Here is a 21,037-nt window from a genome sequence, read left to right as displayed (position 1 = left end):
GCTATATATTTTGGTGCTAACGTTTATGTATGCTAACGTTATCATTTTAAACACATTTTTCAGGTACACAACCCACAGTAGTATATATTGGTACTTGACACATGTTACAGTTAGCATGCTATCATTAGCAATAGTGGTGCACAAAAAAAACAAAACTATTCAGGTACACACCTCTAAGTAATATATATTGGTACTTGACGCATGTTACAGTTAGCATTTTAACATGAACAATAGAGGTGCACAAAAACGATTCTGGTACACACCTTATAGTAATAAATATTGTTACAATTAGCATTTTAACATAACATTAGCCATAGAGGTAAGTAACACATAGAATAATACATATTGGTACTTGATGCGTTTTAACATGCTAACATTAGCAATAGGGATGTAAAAAAACAAACACGATCCAGGTACACACCACAGAGTAATATACATTGGTACTTGACGCATGCTAAAGTTAGCATTTTAACATGCTAACGTTCGCAATAGGATGTAGAAAAAAAAATCCGGGAAAACAATAATTCAGTTACACATCTCAGAGTAATATATATTGGTACTTGACGCATGTTAAAGTTAGCGTTTTGACAAGTTAACATTAGCAATAGGGATGTAAAAAAAAAAACGATCCAGGTACATAACTTACAGTATTATATATTGTTACTTGACGCATGTTACAGTTAGCACTGTAACATGCTAACATTAGCAATAGGGCTGCACAAAAAAAAAACTATTCAAGTACACACCTGAGTAATATATATTGGTACTTGACGCATGTTACAGTTAGCATTTTACCATTAACAATAAAGGTGTACAAAAAAACGATTCTGGTATACATATTAGAGTAATAAATACTGTTAGCATTTTAACATGACATTAGCAATAGAGGTGCACAAAAAAAAACAATTAAGTAACACACCTCAGAATAATATATATTGGTACTTGATGCATGTTACAGTTAGCGTTTTAACATGCTAACATTAGCAATAGAGGTGCACAAAAAAAAAAAATCCAGGTACACACCACAGAGTAATATACATTGGTACTTGGCACATGTTACAGTTAGCATTTTAACATGCTAATGTTAGCAAAAAAAAAGAACAATTCAGTTACACACCTAATACATATTGGTACTTAATATATGTTACAGTTAGCGTTTTAACATACTAACATTAGCAATAGGGATGTAAAAAAAAAAAACGATCCAGGTACACAACTCACAGTACTATGTATATATATATATATATATAATGTACTGTAACGCATGTTACACTTAGCATTGTAACATGCTAACATTAGCATTAGGGGCGTACAAAAAACAATTCACATCCGAATCTTGATTCTTTTGTATTTCAAATATAAATTGATAAAACATTTGCATAAATCGATTAAATTTTTTCCAAAAAATGATTTATATTTTTTAAAACATTTCAGTCCATCTCTATGCAAACAAAAGCTTTTCTAATGTACACCCTGTTTTGAAAAAGTTTCATTATAATTATACCAAATGAAACTGTATTGAAGAATCTGAATCAGATCGAAACGTTAGGTGGCTAAAGATCCACACTCCTAATTAGCATGCTACATTTTTTTTTAAATATTTAGCAGGAGTCATAAACGTTGGTATTTCACTAATATTCACTGTCAGCATGTTAGCATAGTACAGTAAAGTATGCTAGCTTTTTTTTTTTTAAGCTCATTTTGCTCATATTTTTTGTTACTTGACGCTGTCTGGCCAGCATGCTAACTGTTAGCATGTTAGCATTGTACAGTAAAGCATGCAAGCTTTTTTGTATTTTTTTTTTTTTAGTTCATTTTGCTCATATTTTTTGTTACTTGACACTGTCTGGCCAGCATGCTAACTGTTAGCATGTTAGCATAGTACAGTAAAGCATGCTAGCTTTTTATTTATTTTTTTAAGCTCATTTTGCTCATATTTTTTGTTACTTGACGCTGTCTGACCAGCATGCTAACTGTTAGCATGTTAGCATAGTACAGTAAAACATGCTAGCTTTTTTTTTTTTTTTTTTTTTTAAGCTCATTTTGCTCATATTTTTTTGTTACTTGACGCTGTCTGGCCAGCATGCTAACTGTTAGCATTTCAGTTCGCCTCAGGCTCGTTAGCATTCGCCTGACATTTTTACTGAAATTGCATTTTTTGTAGGTATTTAAAAATGTATATATTGTGCTGGTTTTGAAGGTGAAAACTATCAAAACAACCGCCGCATCCCTTGATTTGTCAATCTGTGGTCCCCGGTGGTAAAGGTGTGCACGGATGGTGTATTTATAAAGATCACGGAGCTATCGGCGGTCTGCATCTTTCTTTTTGCACCTCGTCCGCGTGACAATCGACAGTCTCGGGTCCTAAACCCGCGAAGCGTCTGCCTGCCTGGGAGAAGCGTGTGTGCCGACGACAGGCAAGCTCGTTATCGCCCCGGAGTCAGTGTGCTGCGGCAGGGAGGAGGCGCGGCAGCTGCAGCGAGCCTGTCAAGCCCTCCGGCGAAAAGCGCTCGGCGGGGAGGGGGAACGGCGCCAACGGTAGCGAGTGAGGCGGGTTAGCAACGTGTGAACAAAAGGTGATCATGTGAGATGCGTCGGGCTGTTGATTACTCACAGAGCATCCCAGAGACGACGACAAAGCCCTTTGTCTATGTGCAAAAACACAAAAGTTATCAACTGTCTGTGCTAAAAATAAAAACAATCCACATTTCAGTCGTCCCTTATTATTTAAAAATGATGAACAAATCGGATATTTCCACGGTTGGAGCATGTGAAAACTGTTTAACCTACTTAGAGCCCTCGAAATATGAAAACAACAGTGCAGTACACGGCCCACTGGTAGCCCTCTAGCTATGGCAGTCACCCGGCCACTACAACACATCCACAACCTGTTTTTTATTTTGCAGGTATACAAGCTCAGGTGTATAATTGCAAAATTTGCACAAAAAAAAAATACTCAAAATGGCTCATGTCAAAGACGTCAAAAACGAAGTGCATCAAAAAGAGTTCTACCTCCACTCATTGTCTCCCCATATGGAGATGTGTTATTGATGAGGCAGGAGTTAAAGATGAATGAATGATTAAAAATGTCCGACACAAGCAGTCTTGCAGTGAGTTTACGTGTGCAAACATGAAAATGTCCTCAGACATGCACACAATTTCTTCTGTTTTAAGTATTTGACAAAAGGTAAACATGCTAGTAGGAACTAGCAGCTACAAAACAGCTAAGCACACAAGCTTGGCATACAGTTCATAATGACAGTGTTTGCCAAGTGTTTCTCAAATAGCAGGCACGATTTTCATTATCTCTGTCGACACACTGGGATTCATGTTAGAACCGTACACCAGTCTCGCAGCTAGGTGGCAGCAGTGCTAATCAACAGGCTCCCTGTCCTACCCAGTGGAAGTAGTTAGTACACAGGAAGACAGTCCGAGTTGGGTGTGGCGAGTTACAAGCGTTTCAGTCACACTTTTAATTAGTGCGGCTAATTTATGGATTTTTCTTCGCTAAAGAGCATAATAAAAAGTAAAAAAAAATGTTTTAAAAAAACAAGAACATGGACGGAAAATGTGTTTTTATTGTTTGTGCTTAGGAGTTGCAAAATTCCGGGAATATTCAAAGTTGGAAACTTTCCATGGGAATTAACAGGAATTAGCGAGAAATTAATGGGAATAAACATTGGATGCAACATGCTAGATCTTGCAGCATGATTAACTAAAATAACCTGATTTAATGCAAATTCAGTCGAATTTCAACCCTTCACTGTGCATTCCTCCATCACATGTGCAGTGCATTCTTCCATCACAAGTGCAGATAATTGCCAGCATGCTACACACTACAGCAGGGCTATTGAGGCCACACTAGTATTTGGGCCAAGGACTTCATCCAGTCAGGTAAGTTTTGATGATATTACTGGGGTAAATATATTTGATCTATGGTATTTAAGTTTAATAGAGGTGTAATTGCTTGTTACTGCATGACTGTAGACTACTCCAGCCGACTTCCACTCAAGCTAGCTAGCTGTTTTGATTGATTGAAACTTTTGTTAGTAGATTGCACAGTACAGTACATATTCCGTACAATTGACCACTAAATGGTAACACCCAAATAAGTTTTTCAACTTGTTTAATTCGGGGTCCACGTAAATCAATTCAAGGTACAGTTCCTGTACTTGTTAAATGATTTTTAGGGCCAATATCTCTAGCTAGCTAGGTTTATGTACCACCACCAGTCTCATAATGAACCGAAAATATTTCTCCGTTAGCCATGATGCTAATTTTCTCTATGTTAAATCCCATTAATTTATGCTAACAACGTTAGCGATCCGAATTTACCTTTTTCGTGATCTGTAAAGTTCAACTAGCAAATACTACATCAAAACGTGTAGTTTCCTCTGCCTTCTGTTCTGCTAGCCATTCTGTTGTCATACGAGACTGTAGGTTATAGTTTGATTCAGCACGCTGATTGAGTGTTCATTTATTTATCTAGCCCAGGGGTCGGCAACCCAAAATGTTGAAAGAGCCATATTGGACCAAAAATACAAAAACACATCTGTCTGGAGCCGCAAAAAATTAAAAGCCATATTACATACAGATAGTGTGTCATGAGATATAAATTGAACTAAGATGACTTAAAGGAAACTAAATGAGCACAAATATACCTCCAAATGAGGCATAATGATGCAATATGTACATATAGCTATCTTAAATAGCATGTTAGCATCGATTAGCTTGCAGTCATGCAGTGACCAAATATGCCTGATTAGCACTCCACACAAGTCAATAACATCAACAAAACTCACCTTTGTGGATTCATGCACAACGTTAAAAGCTTGGTGGACAAAATGAGACAGAAAAAGATGTGGCATAAAACACGTCCTAGAAAGTCGGAGAAGGTTATACATGTAAACAAACTACGGTGAGTTCAAGGACCGTGAAAATTAGTAGGACAAAACGGCGCTCGCCAAATACTCGAATCAGTGAAGCATGTTTAATATAAACAGTGTGCTTTATAACAATTAGGGAGGTTTGTGTCATGTTTGTCCTCCTACAGAAACCATATTAAAACAAAAAATATATATTTTCCCCCTCATCTTTTTCCATTTTTCATACATTTTTGAAAAAGCTCCAGAGAGCCACTAGGGCGGCGCTAAAGAGCCGCATGCGGCTCAAGAGCCGTGGGTTGCCGACCCCTGATCTAGCCTATTTCTATTCATTTGTCCATCAGTAAAATCTTTTTAAAGGCTACTCCAATTGTTTAGCTGACTATTTATATCGGTGTGGGGCATTGCATTAGTGTTTTACAAGAATAAATAAATACAAATAGAATAATGCCACTTACACCATCTGATGTGTGGAGACATTTCACCCCAACCAATGTAGGCGGAAAGGCTGTGTACATTTGCAAATACTGTGCAAAGAGCTACGTCAAAAATGCCACAAAGATGCAGCAGCATATAGACAAGTGCCCAATAATATATAATAATTGTAATTCTCCATTAACTCCCATATATTCCCATTAATTCCCATGGACGATGTCCAACTTTGAATAATCAAAAAATGGTCAATATTTCCAAACTTCCCGAGCTTAACTTCCTGTGGTAAATTTCTGCAAACTTTCCGGAAATTTACCGGAAACTTTCCACCCCTTTGCCACCCTATTTGTGCTATAGTGCCATCTTTCGGACGAGTCCGCTCTCGGCGGGTGCCGAAGTGCCCTTTTGATAGGAAGCATAATTACTACTTTTGGAATCTTTTAGCCGTCCATAGCCTTTCCACTCGTATGGATTCTCCATTCATCAAACCAAGCAACGTTTGTAAGTTTTACAATATAACTACAACAATTCTTACTTACTAAACCGTCCCACGTGCGATGTCTGTAGGAGTGTTTTCATGTGTATTTCTACGTGCTTTCGTAACGTAATGAAGCTAGCGTCGTTAGCATCAGCTATTATGCTAACGACGTTGTGTCCTGGGCATGACGTTAAAGTGGAGGGTCCTCTATGGGGTCTTGGGGCACTAGGAGGTTTATCAATCAATCAATCAATGTTTATTTACATAGCCCTAAATCACAACTGTCTCAAAGGGCTGCACAAGCCACAACGACATCCTCGGTTCAGATCCCACATCAGGGCAAGGAAAAACTCAACCCAGTGGGATGACAATGAGAAACCTTGGAGAGGACTGCAGATGTGGGCGATTCTCCCCCCCCCTCTAGGGCGACCGGTGCAAAGGACGTCGAGTGGATCTAGCATAATATTGTGAAAGGCCAGTCCATAGTGGATCTAACATAATAGTGAGAGTCCAGTCCATAGTGGGGCCAGCAGGAGACCATCCCGAGCGGAGACAGGTGAGCAGCGCAGAGATGTCCCAAACCGATGCACAGGCAAGCGGTCCACCCCAGGTCCCGAATCTGGACAGCCAGCACTTAATCCGGGGCCACCGGACCTGTGCCCCCCCTCCACGAGGTGAACCCCTTTACTACTGTTACCCCAAGTGGCCCTTGGCAAAGGCCTCATACCTGACTGCCCCCTAGCCAGGGATGAGGTGAAGACCTTAACGGCGGAGCAGGCGGAAGACGGTAGATGTTTGAACTACCACAACGGCTGCGATGGCGGAAGAAGGCACCCCCACATTCATGTGGGCCCAGTTATGGGGAAATAACAACCCAAGACCTCAACGGTGGAACAGTCGGAGGATGACTGCTAAACCTATGGAGCGTCAAAACGGCTGGGATGGCGGATGAAGGCTGCAGCAGAAAAGGGTCCCCAGTCGTCTTGGACTCCATGCCACTGGACACTGACCCGGCCGGATCTGTCAAGGATCGTGTGGTGACTGTCTGTGCACCAGTCTTCCACGTTAAACAAAGTCACGCACAGGCATCCTCCATAAAGGGATATCCCCCCTAGCAGGAGGACCGTCATACTCGCTTCAAGTGACCGCCGATGATGATGAGCTATTATGTTAACACCCACTCCAATGGTCATATTTTGACCTTGGTCTGCTGCTCAAATGTCACTCCACTGCTCGTGTTTCATTCAACATACGTTTGTCCCAATCCAAAATCAAACGTTTAATGTCCGACAGCAACATTAAACACACCAAATGACCAGATCTCACCCCACCCGGTTCGCCCCTTATCCACGTCTGCTGAACGCCAAAGGTCGTCAACCGGAGCGGCTTTCCAGGAAAACCAGACTCACTGTTCAAACAAATGCACCGTGTCCACATCCTCCTCAGCCAAATGTCAATATTTCTCAGACATAATCACCGCTGGGGCTGACAACACCCGAGTCCCTGTTCTCAATAGTTGAAGCAGTCCGGCCCACGGATCCCCTTCCCCTACACTTCCACCCCACTGACCACTGTAACTCCCTAAAGTCATTTGTCCACTCTCCAATAGCCAATATCCATCCCTCTCATGTCCAGTTGTCCATCTCCCCTTGTTCCTCACCTCCATTCCCTGCTAGTGGTGATCAATCAAAACTCATCGAGACATCCAAGCCATCCACCTGGCAACTTGACCCCTCACCTCTGGTTCGGTCCCGTCATCCTTTAAAACCGCAACTGTAACACCAATCCTGAAGAAACCTGGTTCGGACTAGTGTTGTCCTGATACCAAATGTCTTGGTACCAATACCAAAATTATTTTGATACTTTTCAATACTTTTGTAAATAAAGGGAATCACAAAAAATGCCATTATTGGCTTTATTTTAACAAAAAATCTTAGGGTACATTAAACATATGTTTCTTATTGCAAGTTTATCCTTAAATAAAATAGTGAACATACAAGACAACTTGTCTTTTATTAGTAAGTAAACAAACAAAGGCTCCTAATTAGTCTGCTGACATATGCAGTAACAAAATTGTGTCATTTTCCATTCTATTATTTTGTCTACATTATTAAGGACAAGTGGTAGAAAATTAATTATTAATCTACTTGTTCATTTACTGATAATATATGCTTACTTTCTGTTTCAACATGTTCTATCTACACTTCTGTTCAAATGTAATAATCACTTATTCTTCTGTTGTTTGATACTTTACATTAGTTTTGGATGATACCACAAATTTGGGTATCAATCCGATACCAAGTCGTTACAGGATCATACATTTGTCATATTCAAAGTCCTCATGTGTCCAGGGACGTATTTCCTGAGTTTATTAACATAATATAACTTTAAAAAAAACGAAAGAACATGTTGTGATGCGAAAAAATATCAACGTAATCATAGTAGTATCGACTAGATACGCTCTTGTACTTGATATCATTACACTGGATGTCAGGTGTAGATCCACCCATGGCGTTTGTTTAGATTTTGATGCCGATGAGCTATGGTGTGTAGTAAAGCATGTTTAGTTAGTCCTCGTCCTGCAGTGATAATAATACTTGTAAGAAACTTACTTTGTCGCCATGGAGGCGAGGATTAGTGATTTAGAAGTCGCTAAAACACTGCCGCTAGCTAGTTAGCCATGTCTTAAAGCACCTCTTCCTGAGAGTGTTTCAGTGTTATAACTTCATCTTTATCTTTAGTTTGTAAGCCAAAATGCGGCCGTTCTCCCTTTTCTGTCTACATACTGTGTCTGCTTGTAAGTGCTCTGTGCGTGTGTGCTGCCGAACATGCTCCTCTGCTCGTAAACTAGCAATGAAATGACGTGACGACGACGGGGGTGCGGGGGACGGTGAAGTACCGAATACGATTCATTAGTATCGCAGTACTATACTTATACCGGTAAACCGTACAACCCTAGTTCAGACCCCAATATCTTTAACAATCTACGTCCCATTTCTTTCAAAAAACCTGGGGGAAAAAAACTTACCTTTACAGATCCATGTCCATATCCCCAGCCATACCCTTTATGAACAGTTCCAGTCCAGTTTTGGCCCCCACCACTGCACAGAAACAGCTCTTCTGAAAATCCTAAACGACCTTCTGTTGGCAGCTGACTCAGGACTGGTGTCCGTACTCGTCCTCCTTGATCCGATCCACACTCCCACACCGACCAGCCTCCACTGGTTTATCTGACACACCCCTAGCCTGGTTTCACTCCTGTCTTTCTGACCGTCCTCAGTTCATCCAGTTAAAATCATTTCTTCTGGTGTGCCCCAGTGCTCCGTCCTCTGGCCCTCATCTACCTGCTTCCACATGGTCAGATCTTCCATAAACATCACATACATGTTCACTGGTACGCGGCCGACATCAAGCTCTGCAGTTCCACCAACCCTCTCCCACCTCCCTTGGTGCCTGCTTACAGGAAATACAATCCTGGTTCACAAGTCATTTTCTTCAAACGAACAGCGATAAAACAGACAAAGTCCTCATTGGTTGTAAGTCCACACTCTCCAAGCACCCCGGATTCACCATCACCTGAAAGAACTCCCGGGTCTCCCCCTCCTCCCATGTTAGGAGTCTGGGTATGGTCCTCGACAGCACTCTGGCATTTCCTGCCCACATCAACAACACCCATCTATTTCCACCTCTGTAACATCAACCCTTCACTCACTGCCAATAGAGCTGCAATCCTGGTTCACCCTCGTCACTTCCCAACTGAATTATTGCAACTCCCTACTTTTTGGTCTCCCCCACGACCTCCGCCATTAACTCCAACTAGTCCAGAATGCCCAGCAGAAGAGTCACATTACCTCCGTTCTTCACCAACTCCACTTAACTACAAGATCCTCCGTACATTCCATATGCTACACACTACAAAACGCTGGGTTATTTTCAATATTCCTACCCCATCCCTCAGGTCTTCCTTATCCATCAAGCTGACCGTCCCCTTAGCCGGGCTGTCTGATGTGGGGTTGAGAGCCTTCAGTCGCTCTGCACTCCAACAACCCCCCCAGACCCCCGACATTCGTTTTACTACTTTATCAAAACCGTTTGGAAACAATTAAGGCATGTGAATAAACTAGGGATGTCCGATAATATCGGACTGCCGATATCGGCCGATAAATGTTTTAAAATGTGATATCGGAAATGATCAGTATCGGTTTCAAAAAGTAAAATTCATGACTTTTTAAAACGCCGCTGTACGGCGTGGTATTCAGACCTAGGGAGAAGTACAGAGCGCCAATCAACCTTAAGGCACTGCCTTTGCGTGCCGGCCCAATCACATAATATCTACGGCTTTACACACACACAAGTGAATGCAAGCATATTTGGTCAAAAGCCATACAGGTCACACTGAGGGTGGCTGTATAAACAACTTTAACACTGTTACAAATATGCGCCACACTGTGAACCCGCACCAAACAAGAATGACAAACACATTTCGGGAGAACATCCGCACCGTAACACAACATAAACGCAACAGAACAAATACCCAGAACCCCTTGCAGCACTAATTCTTCCGGGACGCTACAATATACACCCCCCCGGCCTCCACCTCAACCCCGTCCACCTCAACCTCCTCATGCTCTCTCAGGGAGAGCATGTCCCAAATTCCAAGCTGCTGTTTTGAGGCATGTTAAAAAAAAAAAAAAAAAGGACTTTGTGACTTCAATAATAAATATAGCAGTGCCATGTTGGCATCTTTATCTATATTTTGAGTTGATTTATTTTGGAAAACCTTGTTACATTGTTTAATGCATCCAGCGGGGCATCACAACAAAAATAGGCATAATAATGTGTTAATTCCACGACTTTATACGTCTGTATTGGTTGGTATCGGAATCGGTAATTAAGAGTTGGACAATATCAGAATATCGGATATCGGCAAAAAAGCCATTATCGGCCATCTCTAGAATAAACATTTACAAACATATTTCTGTGCAAATAACTCATTTTGTCTAAAGTTAAATGGGTGTGGCGCATAGTCCGGTGTGGCTAATATATAGAAAAATATTGTTTTCATCTAAAATTGTATTGGTGCAGCTTATAGTCCGGTGTGGCTAAAACATGGAAAAATATTGTTTTCTTCTAAAATTTTATTGGTGCAGCTTATAGTCCGGTGTGGCTAGTACATGGAAACATATTGTTTTTGTCTGAAGTTAAATGGATGCGGCTTATAGCCCGGTGCGGCTAATATATGGAGAATAGCATTTTGTCTAAAGTTAAATGGGTGCGGCTTATAGTTCGGTGCGGCTAACATGTGGAAAACATTTTGTTTTCGTCTAAAATTAAGTGGGTATGGCTCATATATGGGAAAATATTTTCGGCTGCAGTTAAAAGGGTGTGGCTCATATACCAATACGTCTAATATATGAAAAATATTATTTTGTCTAAAGTTAAATGGGTGCGGTTTATAGTTTGGTGCGGCTAATATAAGGAAAACCTATTGTTTCCGTCTGAAATTTTATTGGCGCAGCTTATATTCTGGTGCGGCTAATACATGGGAAAATGTTGTTTTTGTCTAAAATTAAATTGGTGCGGCTTATAGTCCGGTGCGACTAATATATGGAAAATATTGTTTTCGTCTAAAATTTTGTGGGTGTGGCTTATATGCCGGTGCGTCTAATATATGGAAAACTATTGTTTTTGTCTACAGTTAAAAGGGTGCAACTTTTATTCTGGTGCGGCTAATATATGGAAAAAAAATATTTTCGTCTAAAATTTAATTGGTGCAGCTTATAGTCCGGTGTGGCTAATACATGGAAACATATTGTTTTTGTCTTTAATAAATTGGTGCGGCTTATAGTTCGGTGCGGCTAATATAAGAAAAAAATATTGTTTTTGCCTAAAATTAGATGGGCTTATAGTCTGGTGCAACTAATAAGACGAAAAATATTGTTTTCGTCTAAATTTAAGTGGCTGTCTTATAGTCCGGTGTGGCTAATATATAGAAAAATATTGTTTTCGTCGAAAATTTTATTGGTGCAGCTTATAGTCCGGTGTGGCTAATACATGGAAACATATTGTTTTTGTCTGAAGTTAAATGGGTGCGGCTTATAGCCCGGTGCGGCTAATATATGGAGAATAGTATTTTGTGGAAAGTTAAATGGGTGCGGCTTATAGTTCGGTGCGGCTGGAATGTGGAAAACATTTTGTTTTCGTCTAAAATTAAGTGGGTATGGCTCATATACCAATGCGTCTAATATATATAAAATATTATTTTGTCTAAAGTTAAATGGGTGCGGTTTATAGTTTGGTGCGGCTAATACATGGAAAAAATGTGTTTTTATCTCAAATTAAATTGGTGCGGGTTATAGTCCGGTGCGACTAATATATGGAAAATATTGTTTTTGTCAAAAATGTTGTGGATGTGACCTATATGCCGGCGCGTCTAATATATGGAAAACTATTATTTTGGTCTACAGTTAAAAGGGTGCAGCTTTTAGTCCGGTGTGGCTAATATATGACAAATATTATTTTGTCTAAAGTTAAATGGTTGCGGTTTATACTTTGGTGCGGCTAATACAAGGAAAACATTGTTTTCATCTGAAATTGTTTCATTGGTGCAGCTTATAGTCTGGTGCGGCTAATATTTTGTTTTTGTCTAAAATTAAATTGGTGCGGCTTATAGTCCGGTGCGACTAATATATGGAAAATATTGTTTTCGTCTAAAAATTTGTGGGTGTGGCTTATATGCCGGTGCGTCTAATATATGGAAAACTATTATTTTCGTCTACAGTTAAAAGGGTGCAGCTTTTAGTCCGGTGTGGCTAACATTTGAAAAATATTATTTTGTCTAAAGTTAAATGGTTGCGGTTTATAGTTTGGTGCGGCTAATATAAGAAAAACATTGTTTTCGTCTGAAATGTTTTCATTGGTGCAGCTTATAGTCTGGTGCGGCTAATATTTTGTTTTTGTCTAAAATTAAATTGGTACCACTTATAGTCCGGTGCGACTAATATATAGAAAATATTATTTTATTCTCAAATTTTGTGGGTGTGATTTATATGCCGGTGTGTCTAATATATGGAAATCTACTATTTTCGTCTACAGTTAAAAGGGTGCAGCTTTTAGTCCGGTGTGGCTAATATATGAAAAATATTGTTTTTGTCTAAAATAAATGGGTGTGGCTTATAGTCCGGTGCGGCTAATATATGGAAAATAATATTTTGTCTAAAGTTAAATGGGGGCGGTTTATAGTTTGGTGCGGCTAATATAAGGAAAACATATTGTTTTCGTCTGAAATTTCATTGGTGCAGTTTATATTCTGGTGCGGCTAATACATGGGAAAATTTTGTTTTTGTCTAAAATTAAATTGGTGCGGCTTATTGTCCGGTGCGACTAATATATGGAAAATATTGTTTTCGTCTAAAATTTTGTGGGTGTGGCTTATATGCCGGTGCGTCTAATATATGGAAAACTATTGTTTTCGTCTACAGTTAAAAGGGTGCAACTTTTATTCTGGTGCGGCTAATATATGGAAGAAAAAAAAATTGTTTTCGTCTAAAATTTAATTGGTACAGTTATAGTCCAGTGTGGCTAATACATGGAAACATATTGTTTTTGTCTAAAATAAATTGGTGCGGCTTATAGTTCGGTGCGACTAATATAAGGAACAAATATTGTTTTTGCCTAAAATTAGATGGGCTTATAGTCTAGTGCGGCTAATAAGACGAAAAATATTGTTTTCGTCTAAATTTAAGTGGCTGTCTTATAGTGCGGCTAATATATGGGAAAGTATTGTTTTTGTCTAAAGTTTTGTGGGTGCGGCTTGTATGGAAAATATTATTTTGTCTAAAGTTATATGGGTGCGGCTTATAGTCCGGTGCAGCTAATATATGGAAAAAATTATTTTGTCTTAAGTTGGTGGAATACGTGGAAAAATATTGTTTTCGTCTAAAATTGTGTGGGTGCGGCTTATATACACCGGTGTGTCTACTATATGGAAAACAATTATTTTCGTCTCCAGTTAAAAGGGTGCGGATTTAAGTCTGTTTTGGCTAATATATGGAAAAATATTGTTTTTGTCTAAAATGTAATTCTTGCAGCATGTATTATAGTCCGGTGCAGCTAATATATGGGAACGTATTGTCCATCCATCCATCCATCTTCTTCCGCTTATCCAAGGTCGGGTCGCGGGGGCAGCAGCTTAAGCAGGGAAGCCCAGACTTCCCTCTCCCCAGCCACTTCGTCCAGCTCCTCCCGGGGGATCCCGAGGCGTTCCCAGGCCAGCCGGGAGACATAGTCTTCCCAGCGTGTCCTGGGTCTTCCCCGTGGCCTCCTACCGGTCGGACGTGCCCGAAACACCTTCCTAGGGAGGCGTTCGGGTGGCATCCTGACCAGATGCCCGAACCACCTCATCTGGCTCCTCTCGATGTGGAGGAGCAGCGGCTTTACTTTGAGCTCCCCCCGAATGACAGATCTTCTCACCCTATCTCTAAGGGAGAGCCCCGCCACTCGGCGGAGGAAACTCATTTCGGCCGCTTGTACCCGTGATCTTGTCCTTTCGGTCATGACCCAAAGCTCATGACCATAGGTGAGGATGGGAACGTAGATCGACCGGTAAATCGAGAGCTTTGCCTTCCGGCTCAGCTCCTTCTTCACCACAACGGATCGATATAGCGTCCGCATTACTGAAGACGCCGCACCGATCCGCCTGTCGATCTCACGATCCACTCTTCCCCCACTCGTGAACAAGACTCCGAGGTACTTGAACTCCTCCACTTGGGGCAAGATCTCCTCCCCAACCCGGAGATGGCACTCCACCCTTTTCCGGGAGAGAACCATGGACTCTGACTTGGAGGTGCTGATTCCCATCCCAGTCGCTTCACACTCGGCTGCGAACCGATCCAGTGAGAGCTGAAGATCTTGGCCGGAGGAAGCCATCAGGACCACATCTGCAAATAGCAGAGACCTAATCCTGCAGCCACCAAACCAGATCCCCTCAACGCCCTGACTGCGCCTAGAAATTCTGTCCATAAAGGTTATGAACAGAATCGGTGACAAAGGGCAGCCTTGGCGGAGTCCAACCCTCACTGGAAACGTGTCCGACTTACTGCCGGCAATGCGGACCAAGCTCTGACACTGATTATACAGGGAGCGAACTGCCACAATAAGACAGTCCGTTACCCCATACTCTCTGGGCACTCCCCACAGGACTTCCCGGGGTACACGGTCGAATGCCTTCTCCAAGTCCACAAAGCACATGTAGACTGGTTGGGCAAACTCCCATGCACCCTCAAGGACCCTGCCGAGAGTATAGAGCTGGTCCACAGTTCCACGACCAGGACGAAAACCACACTGTTCCTCCTGAATCCGAGGTTCGACTATCTGGCGTAGCCTCCTCTCCAGTACACCTGAATAGACCTTACCGGGAAGGCTGAGGAGTGTGATCCCACGATAGTTGAAACACACCCTCCGGTTCCCCTTCTTAAAGAGAGGAACCACCACCCCGGTCTGCCAATCCAGAGGTACAGCCCCCGATGTCCACGCGATGTTGCAGAGTCTTGTCAACCAAGACAGCCCCACAACATCCAGAGCCTTAAGGAACTCCGGGCACAGAGGAGCTTTTTAACTACCTCGGCAACCTCAGCCCCAGAAATAGGAGAGCCCACCATAGATTCCCCAGGCCCTGCTTCCTCATAGGAAGACGTGTTGGTAGGATTGAGGAGGTCTTCGAAGTATTCTCTCCACCGATCCACAACATCTGCAGTCGAGGTCAGCAGAGCACCATCCCCACCATACACGGTGTTGACACTGCACTGCTTCCCCTTCCTGAGGCGGCGGATGGTGGTCCAGAATTGCTTCGAAGCCGTCCGGAAGTCTTTTTCCATGGCCTCCCCGAACTCCTCCCATGTCCGAGTTTTTGCCTCCGCGACCGCTGAAGCCGCACACCGCTTGGCCTGTCGGTACCTGTCTGCTGCCTCAGGAGTCCCATGAGCCAAAAGAACCCGATAGGACTCCTTCTTCAGCCTGACGGCATCCCTCACCGCCGGCGTCCACCAACGGGTTCTAGGATTACCGCCACGACAGGCACCAACTACCTTGCGGCCACAGCTCCAATCGGCCGCCTCGACAACGGAGGTACGGAACATCGTCCACTCAGACTCAATGTCCAGCACTTCCCTCGTGACATGTTCAAAGTTCTTCCGGAGGTGGGAATTGAAACTCTCTCTGACAGGAGACTCTGCCAGGCGTTCCCAGCAAACCCTCACAATGCGTTTGGGCCTGCCAGGTCTGTCCGGCATCCTCCCCCACCATCGCAGCCAACTCACCACCAGGTGGTGATCGGTAGAAAGCTCCGCCCCTCTCTTCACCCGAGTGTCCAAAACATGAGACCGCAAATCCGATGACACAACTACAAAGTCGATCATGGAACTGCGGCCTAGGGTGTCCTTGTGCCAAGTGCACATATGGACACCCTTATGTTTGAACATGGTGTTTGTTATCGACAATCTGTGACGAGCACAAAAGTCCAATAACAGAACACCACTCGGGTTCAGGTCCGGGCGGCCATTCTTCCCAATCACACCTCTCCAGGTTTCACTGTCGCTGCCAACATGAGCGTTGAAGTCCCCCAGTAGAACGAGGGAATCACCCGGGGGAGCACTCTCCAGTACTCCCTCGAGTGAATCCAAAAATGGTGGGTACTCTGAGCTGCCGTTTGGCGCGTAAACGCAAACAACAGTCAGGACCCGTCCCCCCACCCGAAGGCGGAGGGAAGCTACCCTCTCGTCCACCGGGTTGAACTCCAACGTGCAGGCTTTGAGCCGAGGGGCAACAAGAATTGCCACCCCAGCCCGTCGCCTCTCACTGCCGGCAACGCCAGAGTGGAAGAGAGTCCAGCCCCTCTCAAGAGAAGTGGTTCCAGAGCCCTTGCTGTGCGTCGAAGTGAGTCCGACTATATCTAGCCGGAACTTCTCCACCTCACGCACTAGCTCAGGCTCCTTCCCCCCCAGCGAAGTGACGTTCCACGTCCCAAGAGCCAGCTTATGTAGCCGAGGATCGGACCGCCAAGTGCCCTGCCCTCGGCTGCCGCCCAGTTCACACTGCACCCGACCTCTATGGCCCCTGCTATGGGTGGTGAGCCCATTGGAGGGGGGACCCACGTTGCCTCTTCGGGCTGTGCCCGGCCGGGCCCCATGGGGACAGGCCCGGCCACCAGGCGCTCGCCATCGTGCCCCACCTCCGGGCCTGGCTCCAGAGGGGGGCCCCGGTGACCCGCGTCCGGGCGAGGGAAATCTAAGTCCTTTGTTTGTGTTCTTCATCGAGGTCTTCGAGCTGCTCTTTGTCTGATCCCTCACCTAGGACCAGTTTGCCTTGGGAGACCCTACCAGGGGGCATAGAAACCCCCGGACAACATAGCTCCTAGGATCATTGGGACACGCAAACTCCTCTACCACGGTAAGGTGGCAGCTCAGAGAGGAGGGAACGTATTGTTTTCGTCTAAAATAAAGTGGGTGCGGTTTATAGTCCGGTGTGGCTAATACATGAAAAAATATTGTTTCCGTCTAAAATTGTGTGGGTGCGGCTTATATACCAGTGTGTCTAATACATGGAAAAAATGCATTTTAGTCTCCAGTTAAAAGGGTGCGGATTTTAGTCCGGTGCGGCTAATATATGGGAAAGTATTGTTTTCGTCTAAAATAAAGTGGGTGCGGCTTACAGTCCGGTGTGGCTAATATATGGAAAAATATTGTTTTTGTCTAAAATTGTGGGTGTGGTTTATATACACCGGTGTGTCTAATATAAGGAACAAATATTGTTTTCGTCTAAAATTAAGTGGGTTTGTTATAGTCCGGTGCGGCTAATATATGGGAAAGTATTGTTTTTGTCTAAAATTTTGTGGGTGCGGCTTGTAGTCCGGTGCGGCTAATATATGGAGAATGATATTTTGTCTAATGTTAAATGGGTGCGGCTTACAGTTCGGTGTGGCTAACATGTGGAAAAATGATTGTTTTTTGTCTGAAATTAAGTGGGTGTGGCTCATATACCAATGCGTCTAATACATGGGAAAATATTTTGTCTGCAGTTAAATGGGTGTGGTTTATAGTTTGGTGCGGCTAATATAAGAAAAACATTGTTTTCGTCTGAAATGTTTTCATTGGTGCAGCTTATAGTCTGGTGCGGCTAATATTTTGTTTTTGTCTAAAATTAAATTAGTACGGCTTATAGTCCGGTGCGACTAATATATAGAAAATATTGTTTTATTCTCAAATTTTGTGGGTGTGATTTATATGCCGGTGCGTCTAATATATGGAAAACTAGTATTCTCGTCTACAGTTCAATCAATCAATCTTTATTCATATAGCCCTAAATCACAAGTGTCTCAAAGGGCTGCACAAGCCACAACGACATCCTCGGTACAAAGCCCGTTAAAAGGGTGCAGCTTTTAGTCCGGTGCGGCTAACATATGAAAAATATTATTTTGTCTAAAGTTAAATGGTTGCGGTTTATAGTTTGGTGCTGCTAATATAAGGAAAACATATTGTTTTCGTCTGAAATGTTTTCATTGGTGCAGCTTATAGTCTGGTGCGGCTAATATTTTTTTTTTGTCTAAAATTAAATTGGTGCGGCTTATAGTCCGGTGCGACTAATATATGAAAAATATTGTTTTCGTCTAAAATTTTGTAGGTGTGGCTTATATGCCGGTGCGTCTAATATATGGAAAACTATTATTTCCGTCTACAGTTGAAAGGGTGCAGCTTTTATTCTGGTGCGGCTAATATATGGGAAAAAAATATTGTTTTCGTCTAAAATTTAATTGGTGCAGCTTATACCAGTGTGTCTAATATATGGGAAACATTTATTTTCGTCTCCAGTTAAAAGGGTGCGGATTTTAGTCTGGTGCGGCTAATATATGGGAAAGTATTGTTTTCGTCTAAAATAAAAGTGGGTGCGGCTTAGTCCGGTGTGGCTAATATATGGAAAAATATTGTTTTTGTCTAAAATTGTGGGTGTGGCTTATATACACCGGTGTGTCTAATACAAGGAACAAATATTGTTTTCGTCTAAAATTAAGTGGGTTTCTTATAGTCCGGTGCGGCTAATATATGGAGAATATTATTTTGTCTAAAGTTAAATGGGGGCGGCTTATAGTCCGGTGCGGCTAATTTATGGAAAAATATTGTTTTCGTTTAAAATTTTGTGGCTGTGTCTAATATATGGAAAAATTGTATTTTCGTCGACAGTTAAAAGGGTGCGGATTTTAGTCTGGTGCGGCTAATCCGTGGAAAAATTTTGTTTTTGTCTAAAATTAAATTGGTGCGGCTTATAGTCTAGTGCGACTAATATGTGGAAACATTATTGTTTTTATCCAAAATGTAATTTGTGCAGCTTTTATTATAGTCTGGTGCGGCTAAAATATGGAAAAAAAAAACGTTTTCCTAATTTTGTGGGTGCGGCTTATATACCGGCACGCTCTATATTCCGGAAAATAGGGTAATTAAAGACAGCATAAGTCCATTACAGTCGTTAATAATAAATAGGTTAGTGTTTGTTCTCTGACTCATCTGTCTTGATGAAACCTTTCCTAACATTCCACACTACAAAATCAAATATTTATGATTTGTGATTAATATCGGTATCGGCCAATATAGCCAAGGCTCCAATATCGTAAGTAGGAAAAAGGTCATCCCTACTGACCACGTCTATGCATGTTGACCACCTCTACGTAAACGATGCACATGAAAAGAAAACAAAATGGCCACATACCCATGCAGCTCCTTGACAGACACCGAGATCTTGAGGTCGTGTCCGAGCACGTAGAGAGCAGTGAGGATGTCGGCCCACTGCACCATCTCCCCCAGGGGACCTCCTTTCAGTACTTTGGGGCTGAACACATCGCCCGACTCCTCGGTCAGGAAGCCCACATGGACCAGGATCTGTGGTCAGGGGGGCAAAAAAGGCAGGTGGTTGTAGTCCTGCAGAACTTCTCATTCCCAGTATTTTGTAGGACTTCTGCGTCTGGACGCGGGCAGGAAGTGATGCGTTCACATACGCTTCGGAGGATTCACAGCTGGGAACACTTTCATTAATGTCAGATTCAAACCTGATGAAATGGAGTCAAGAGGCAGCAAATTCATGCTAAATGAAGAAAAAAAGCCAAGTGAATAATTCATATGTTCACAAAAATCGCTGTATTGTTTGCATTTATCCAACGTAGCATGATAGGAAAAAAGGTGTTCGGAAAATGTATTTATTTTAATTTAATCATATTATACTATTATAATATTTTTTAAATATAATATTTATCAAACTAGCGCAATCAACATTTTTTACGTGCACATCAGTGGCTCTCAAAGTTTTTTCTGCCCTCTGATTAGGGATCAGCAACAGGCGAGTGACCTGACCACCAATCAGAGGTAGGTGTGCTCAATCAGCGCTCTCGGCAACGAGTGACAACGAAAGGAGGAAAGGAGCCCTGAAATAAGAAATGAACAAAACCAAAAAAAATCCGCACAAATGTTTTGATTTATTTTTGTGTTTTATATATTGCGCTCCTGAGGTAATGTAGCTGATCAATTGGAATGTATCATTATTAAATGAGTTTATTTCATTTGATTTATCTGTATCAAATAAGCATGGATTTTATTTTGCCACCCCAGACAAATTGATGCACTTTAGTTTCTGTTATAGACTGAAAAACAATGTTGATAATGTTATTCTTGGTTTTTAAGTTGACCTACATTTCATTATTTTTTTTTCATTAGGATAAAATGCCATGCAGAGGTGTACTTATAATTAGAATCTATGTGCGAGTCAAACTTAAATGCTAACTGTTAGCATACACACAGTTAACATGAATCAGGTACCAAGTGTAATGACTCAAAGGTCTGCAAAAATGGTAAAAAAAAAAAAAAAAAGTTAGCATACTAATACTAGCATGCTAACAGTTAGCATGGGTCAAGTAGGAAGTTGTATGACGACTCTGGGGTGAGCGGTTGCAAAATTATTGAAAAAAGTTAGCTTGTTAATGTTAGCAGGCTAACAGTTAGCATGTGTCACATACCAAGTTGAATGACTCTGGAGTAAATGGTGGAAAAATGAGCTAAAAAAAGGTAAGCATGGTAATGTTAACATGCAAGCATGCTAACAGTTAGCATGTGTCAAGGGTGACGTTGTATGATTCTGAGGTAAACGGTTGCAAAATTAGCAAAAAAAAGTTACACTGCTAATGTTAGCATGCTAACAGTTAGCATGT

General features: G+C 42.1%; 1 protein-coding gene across 1 annotated transcript in view; it reads right to left on the bottom strand.

The window, feature by feature from the left end:
* The window catches only part of LOC133620255 (alpha-1,6-mannosylglycoprotein 6-beta-N-acetylglucosaminyltransferase B-like), a 357,389-nt gene that overhangs the window by 99,604 nt on the left and 236,748 nt on the right, over positions 1-21,037 (bottom strand). Inside the window, exon 9 of the mRNA XM_072915959.1 lies at positions 19,549-19,718. Within this exon, the coding sequence (XP_072772060.1) occupies positions 19,549-19,718 (170 nt within the window). The remainder of the gene's footprint in view (positions 1-19,548; positions 19,719-21,037) is intronic.

The sequence above is a fragment of the Nerophis lumbriciformis genome, linkage group LG24, assembly GCF_033978685.3.
Source record: "Nerophis lumbriciformis linkage group LG24, RoL_Nlum_v2.1, whole genome shotgun sequence".
NCBI classification, from domain to species: domain Eukaryota; kingdom Metazoa; phylum Chordata; class Actinopteri; order Syngnathiformes; family Syngnathidae; genus Nerophis; species Nerophis lumbriciformis.
Note: the sequence above shows the minus strand (reverse complement) of the source record. Positions and strands in the feature narration are given on the sequence as shown.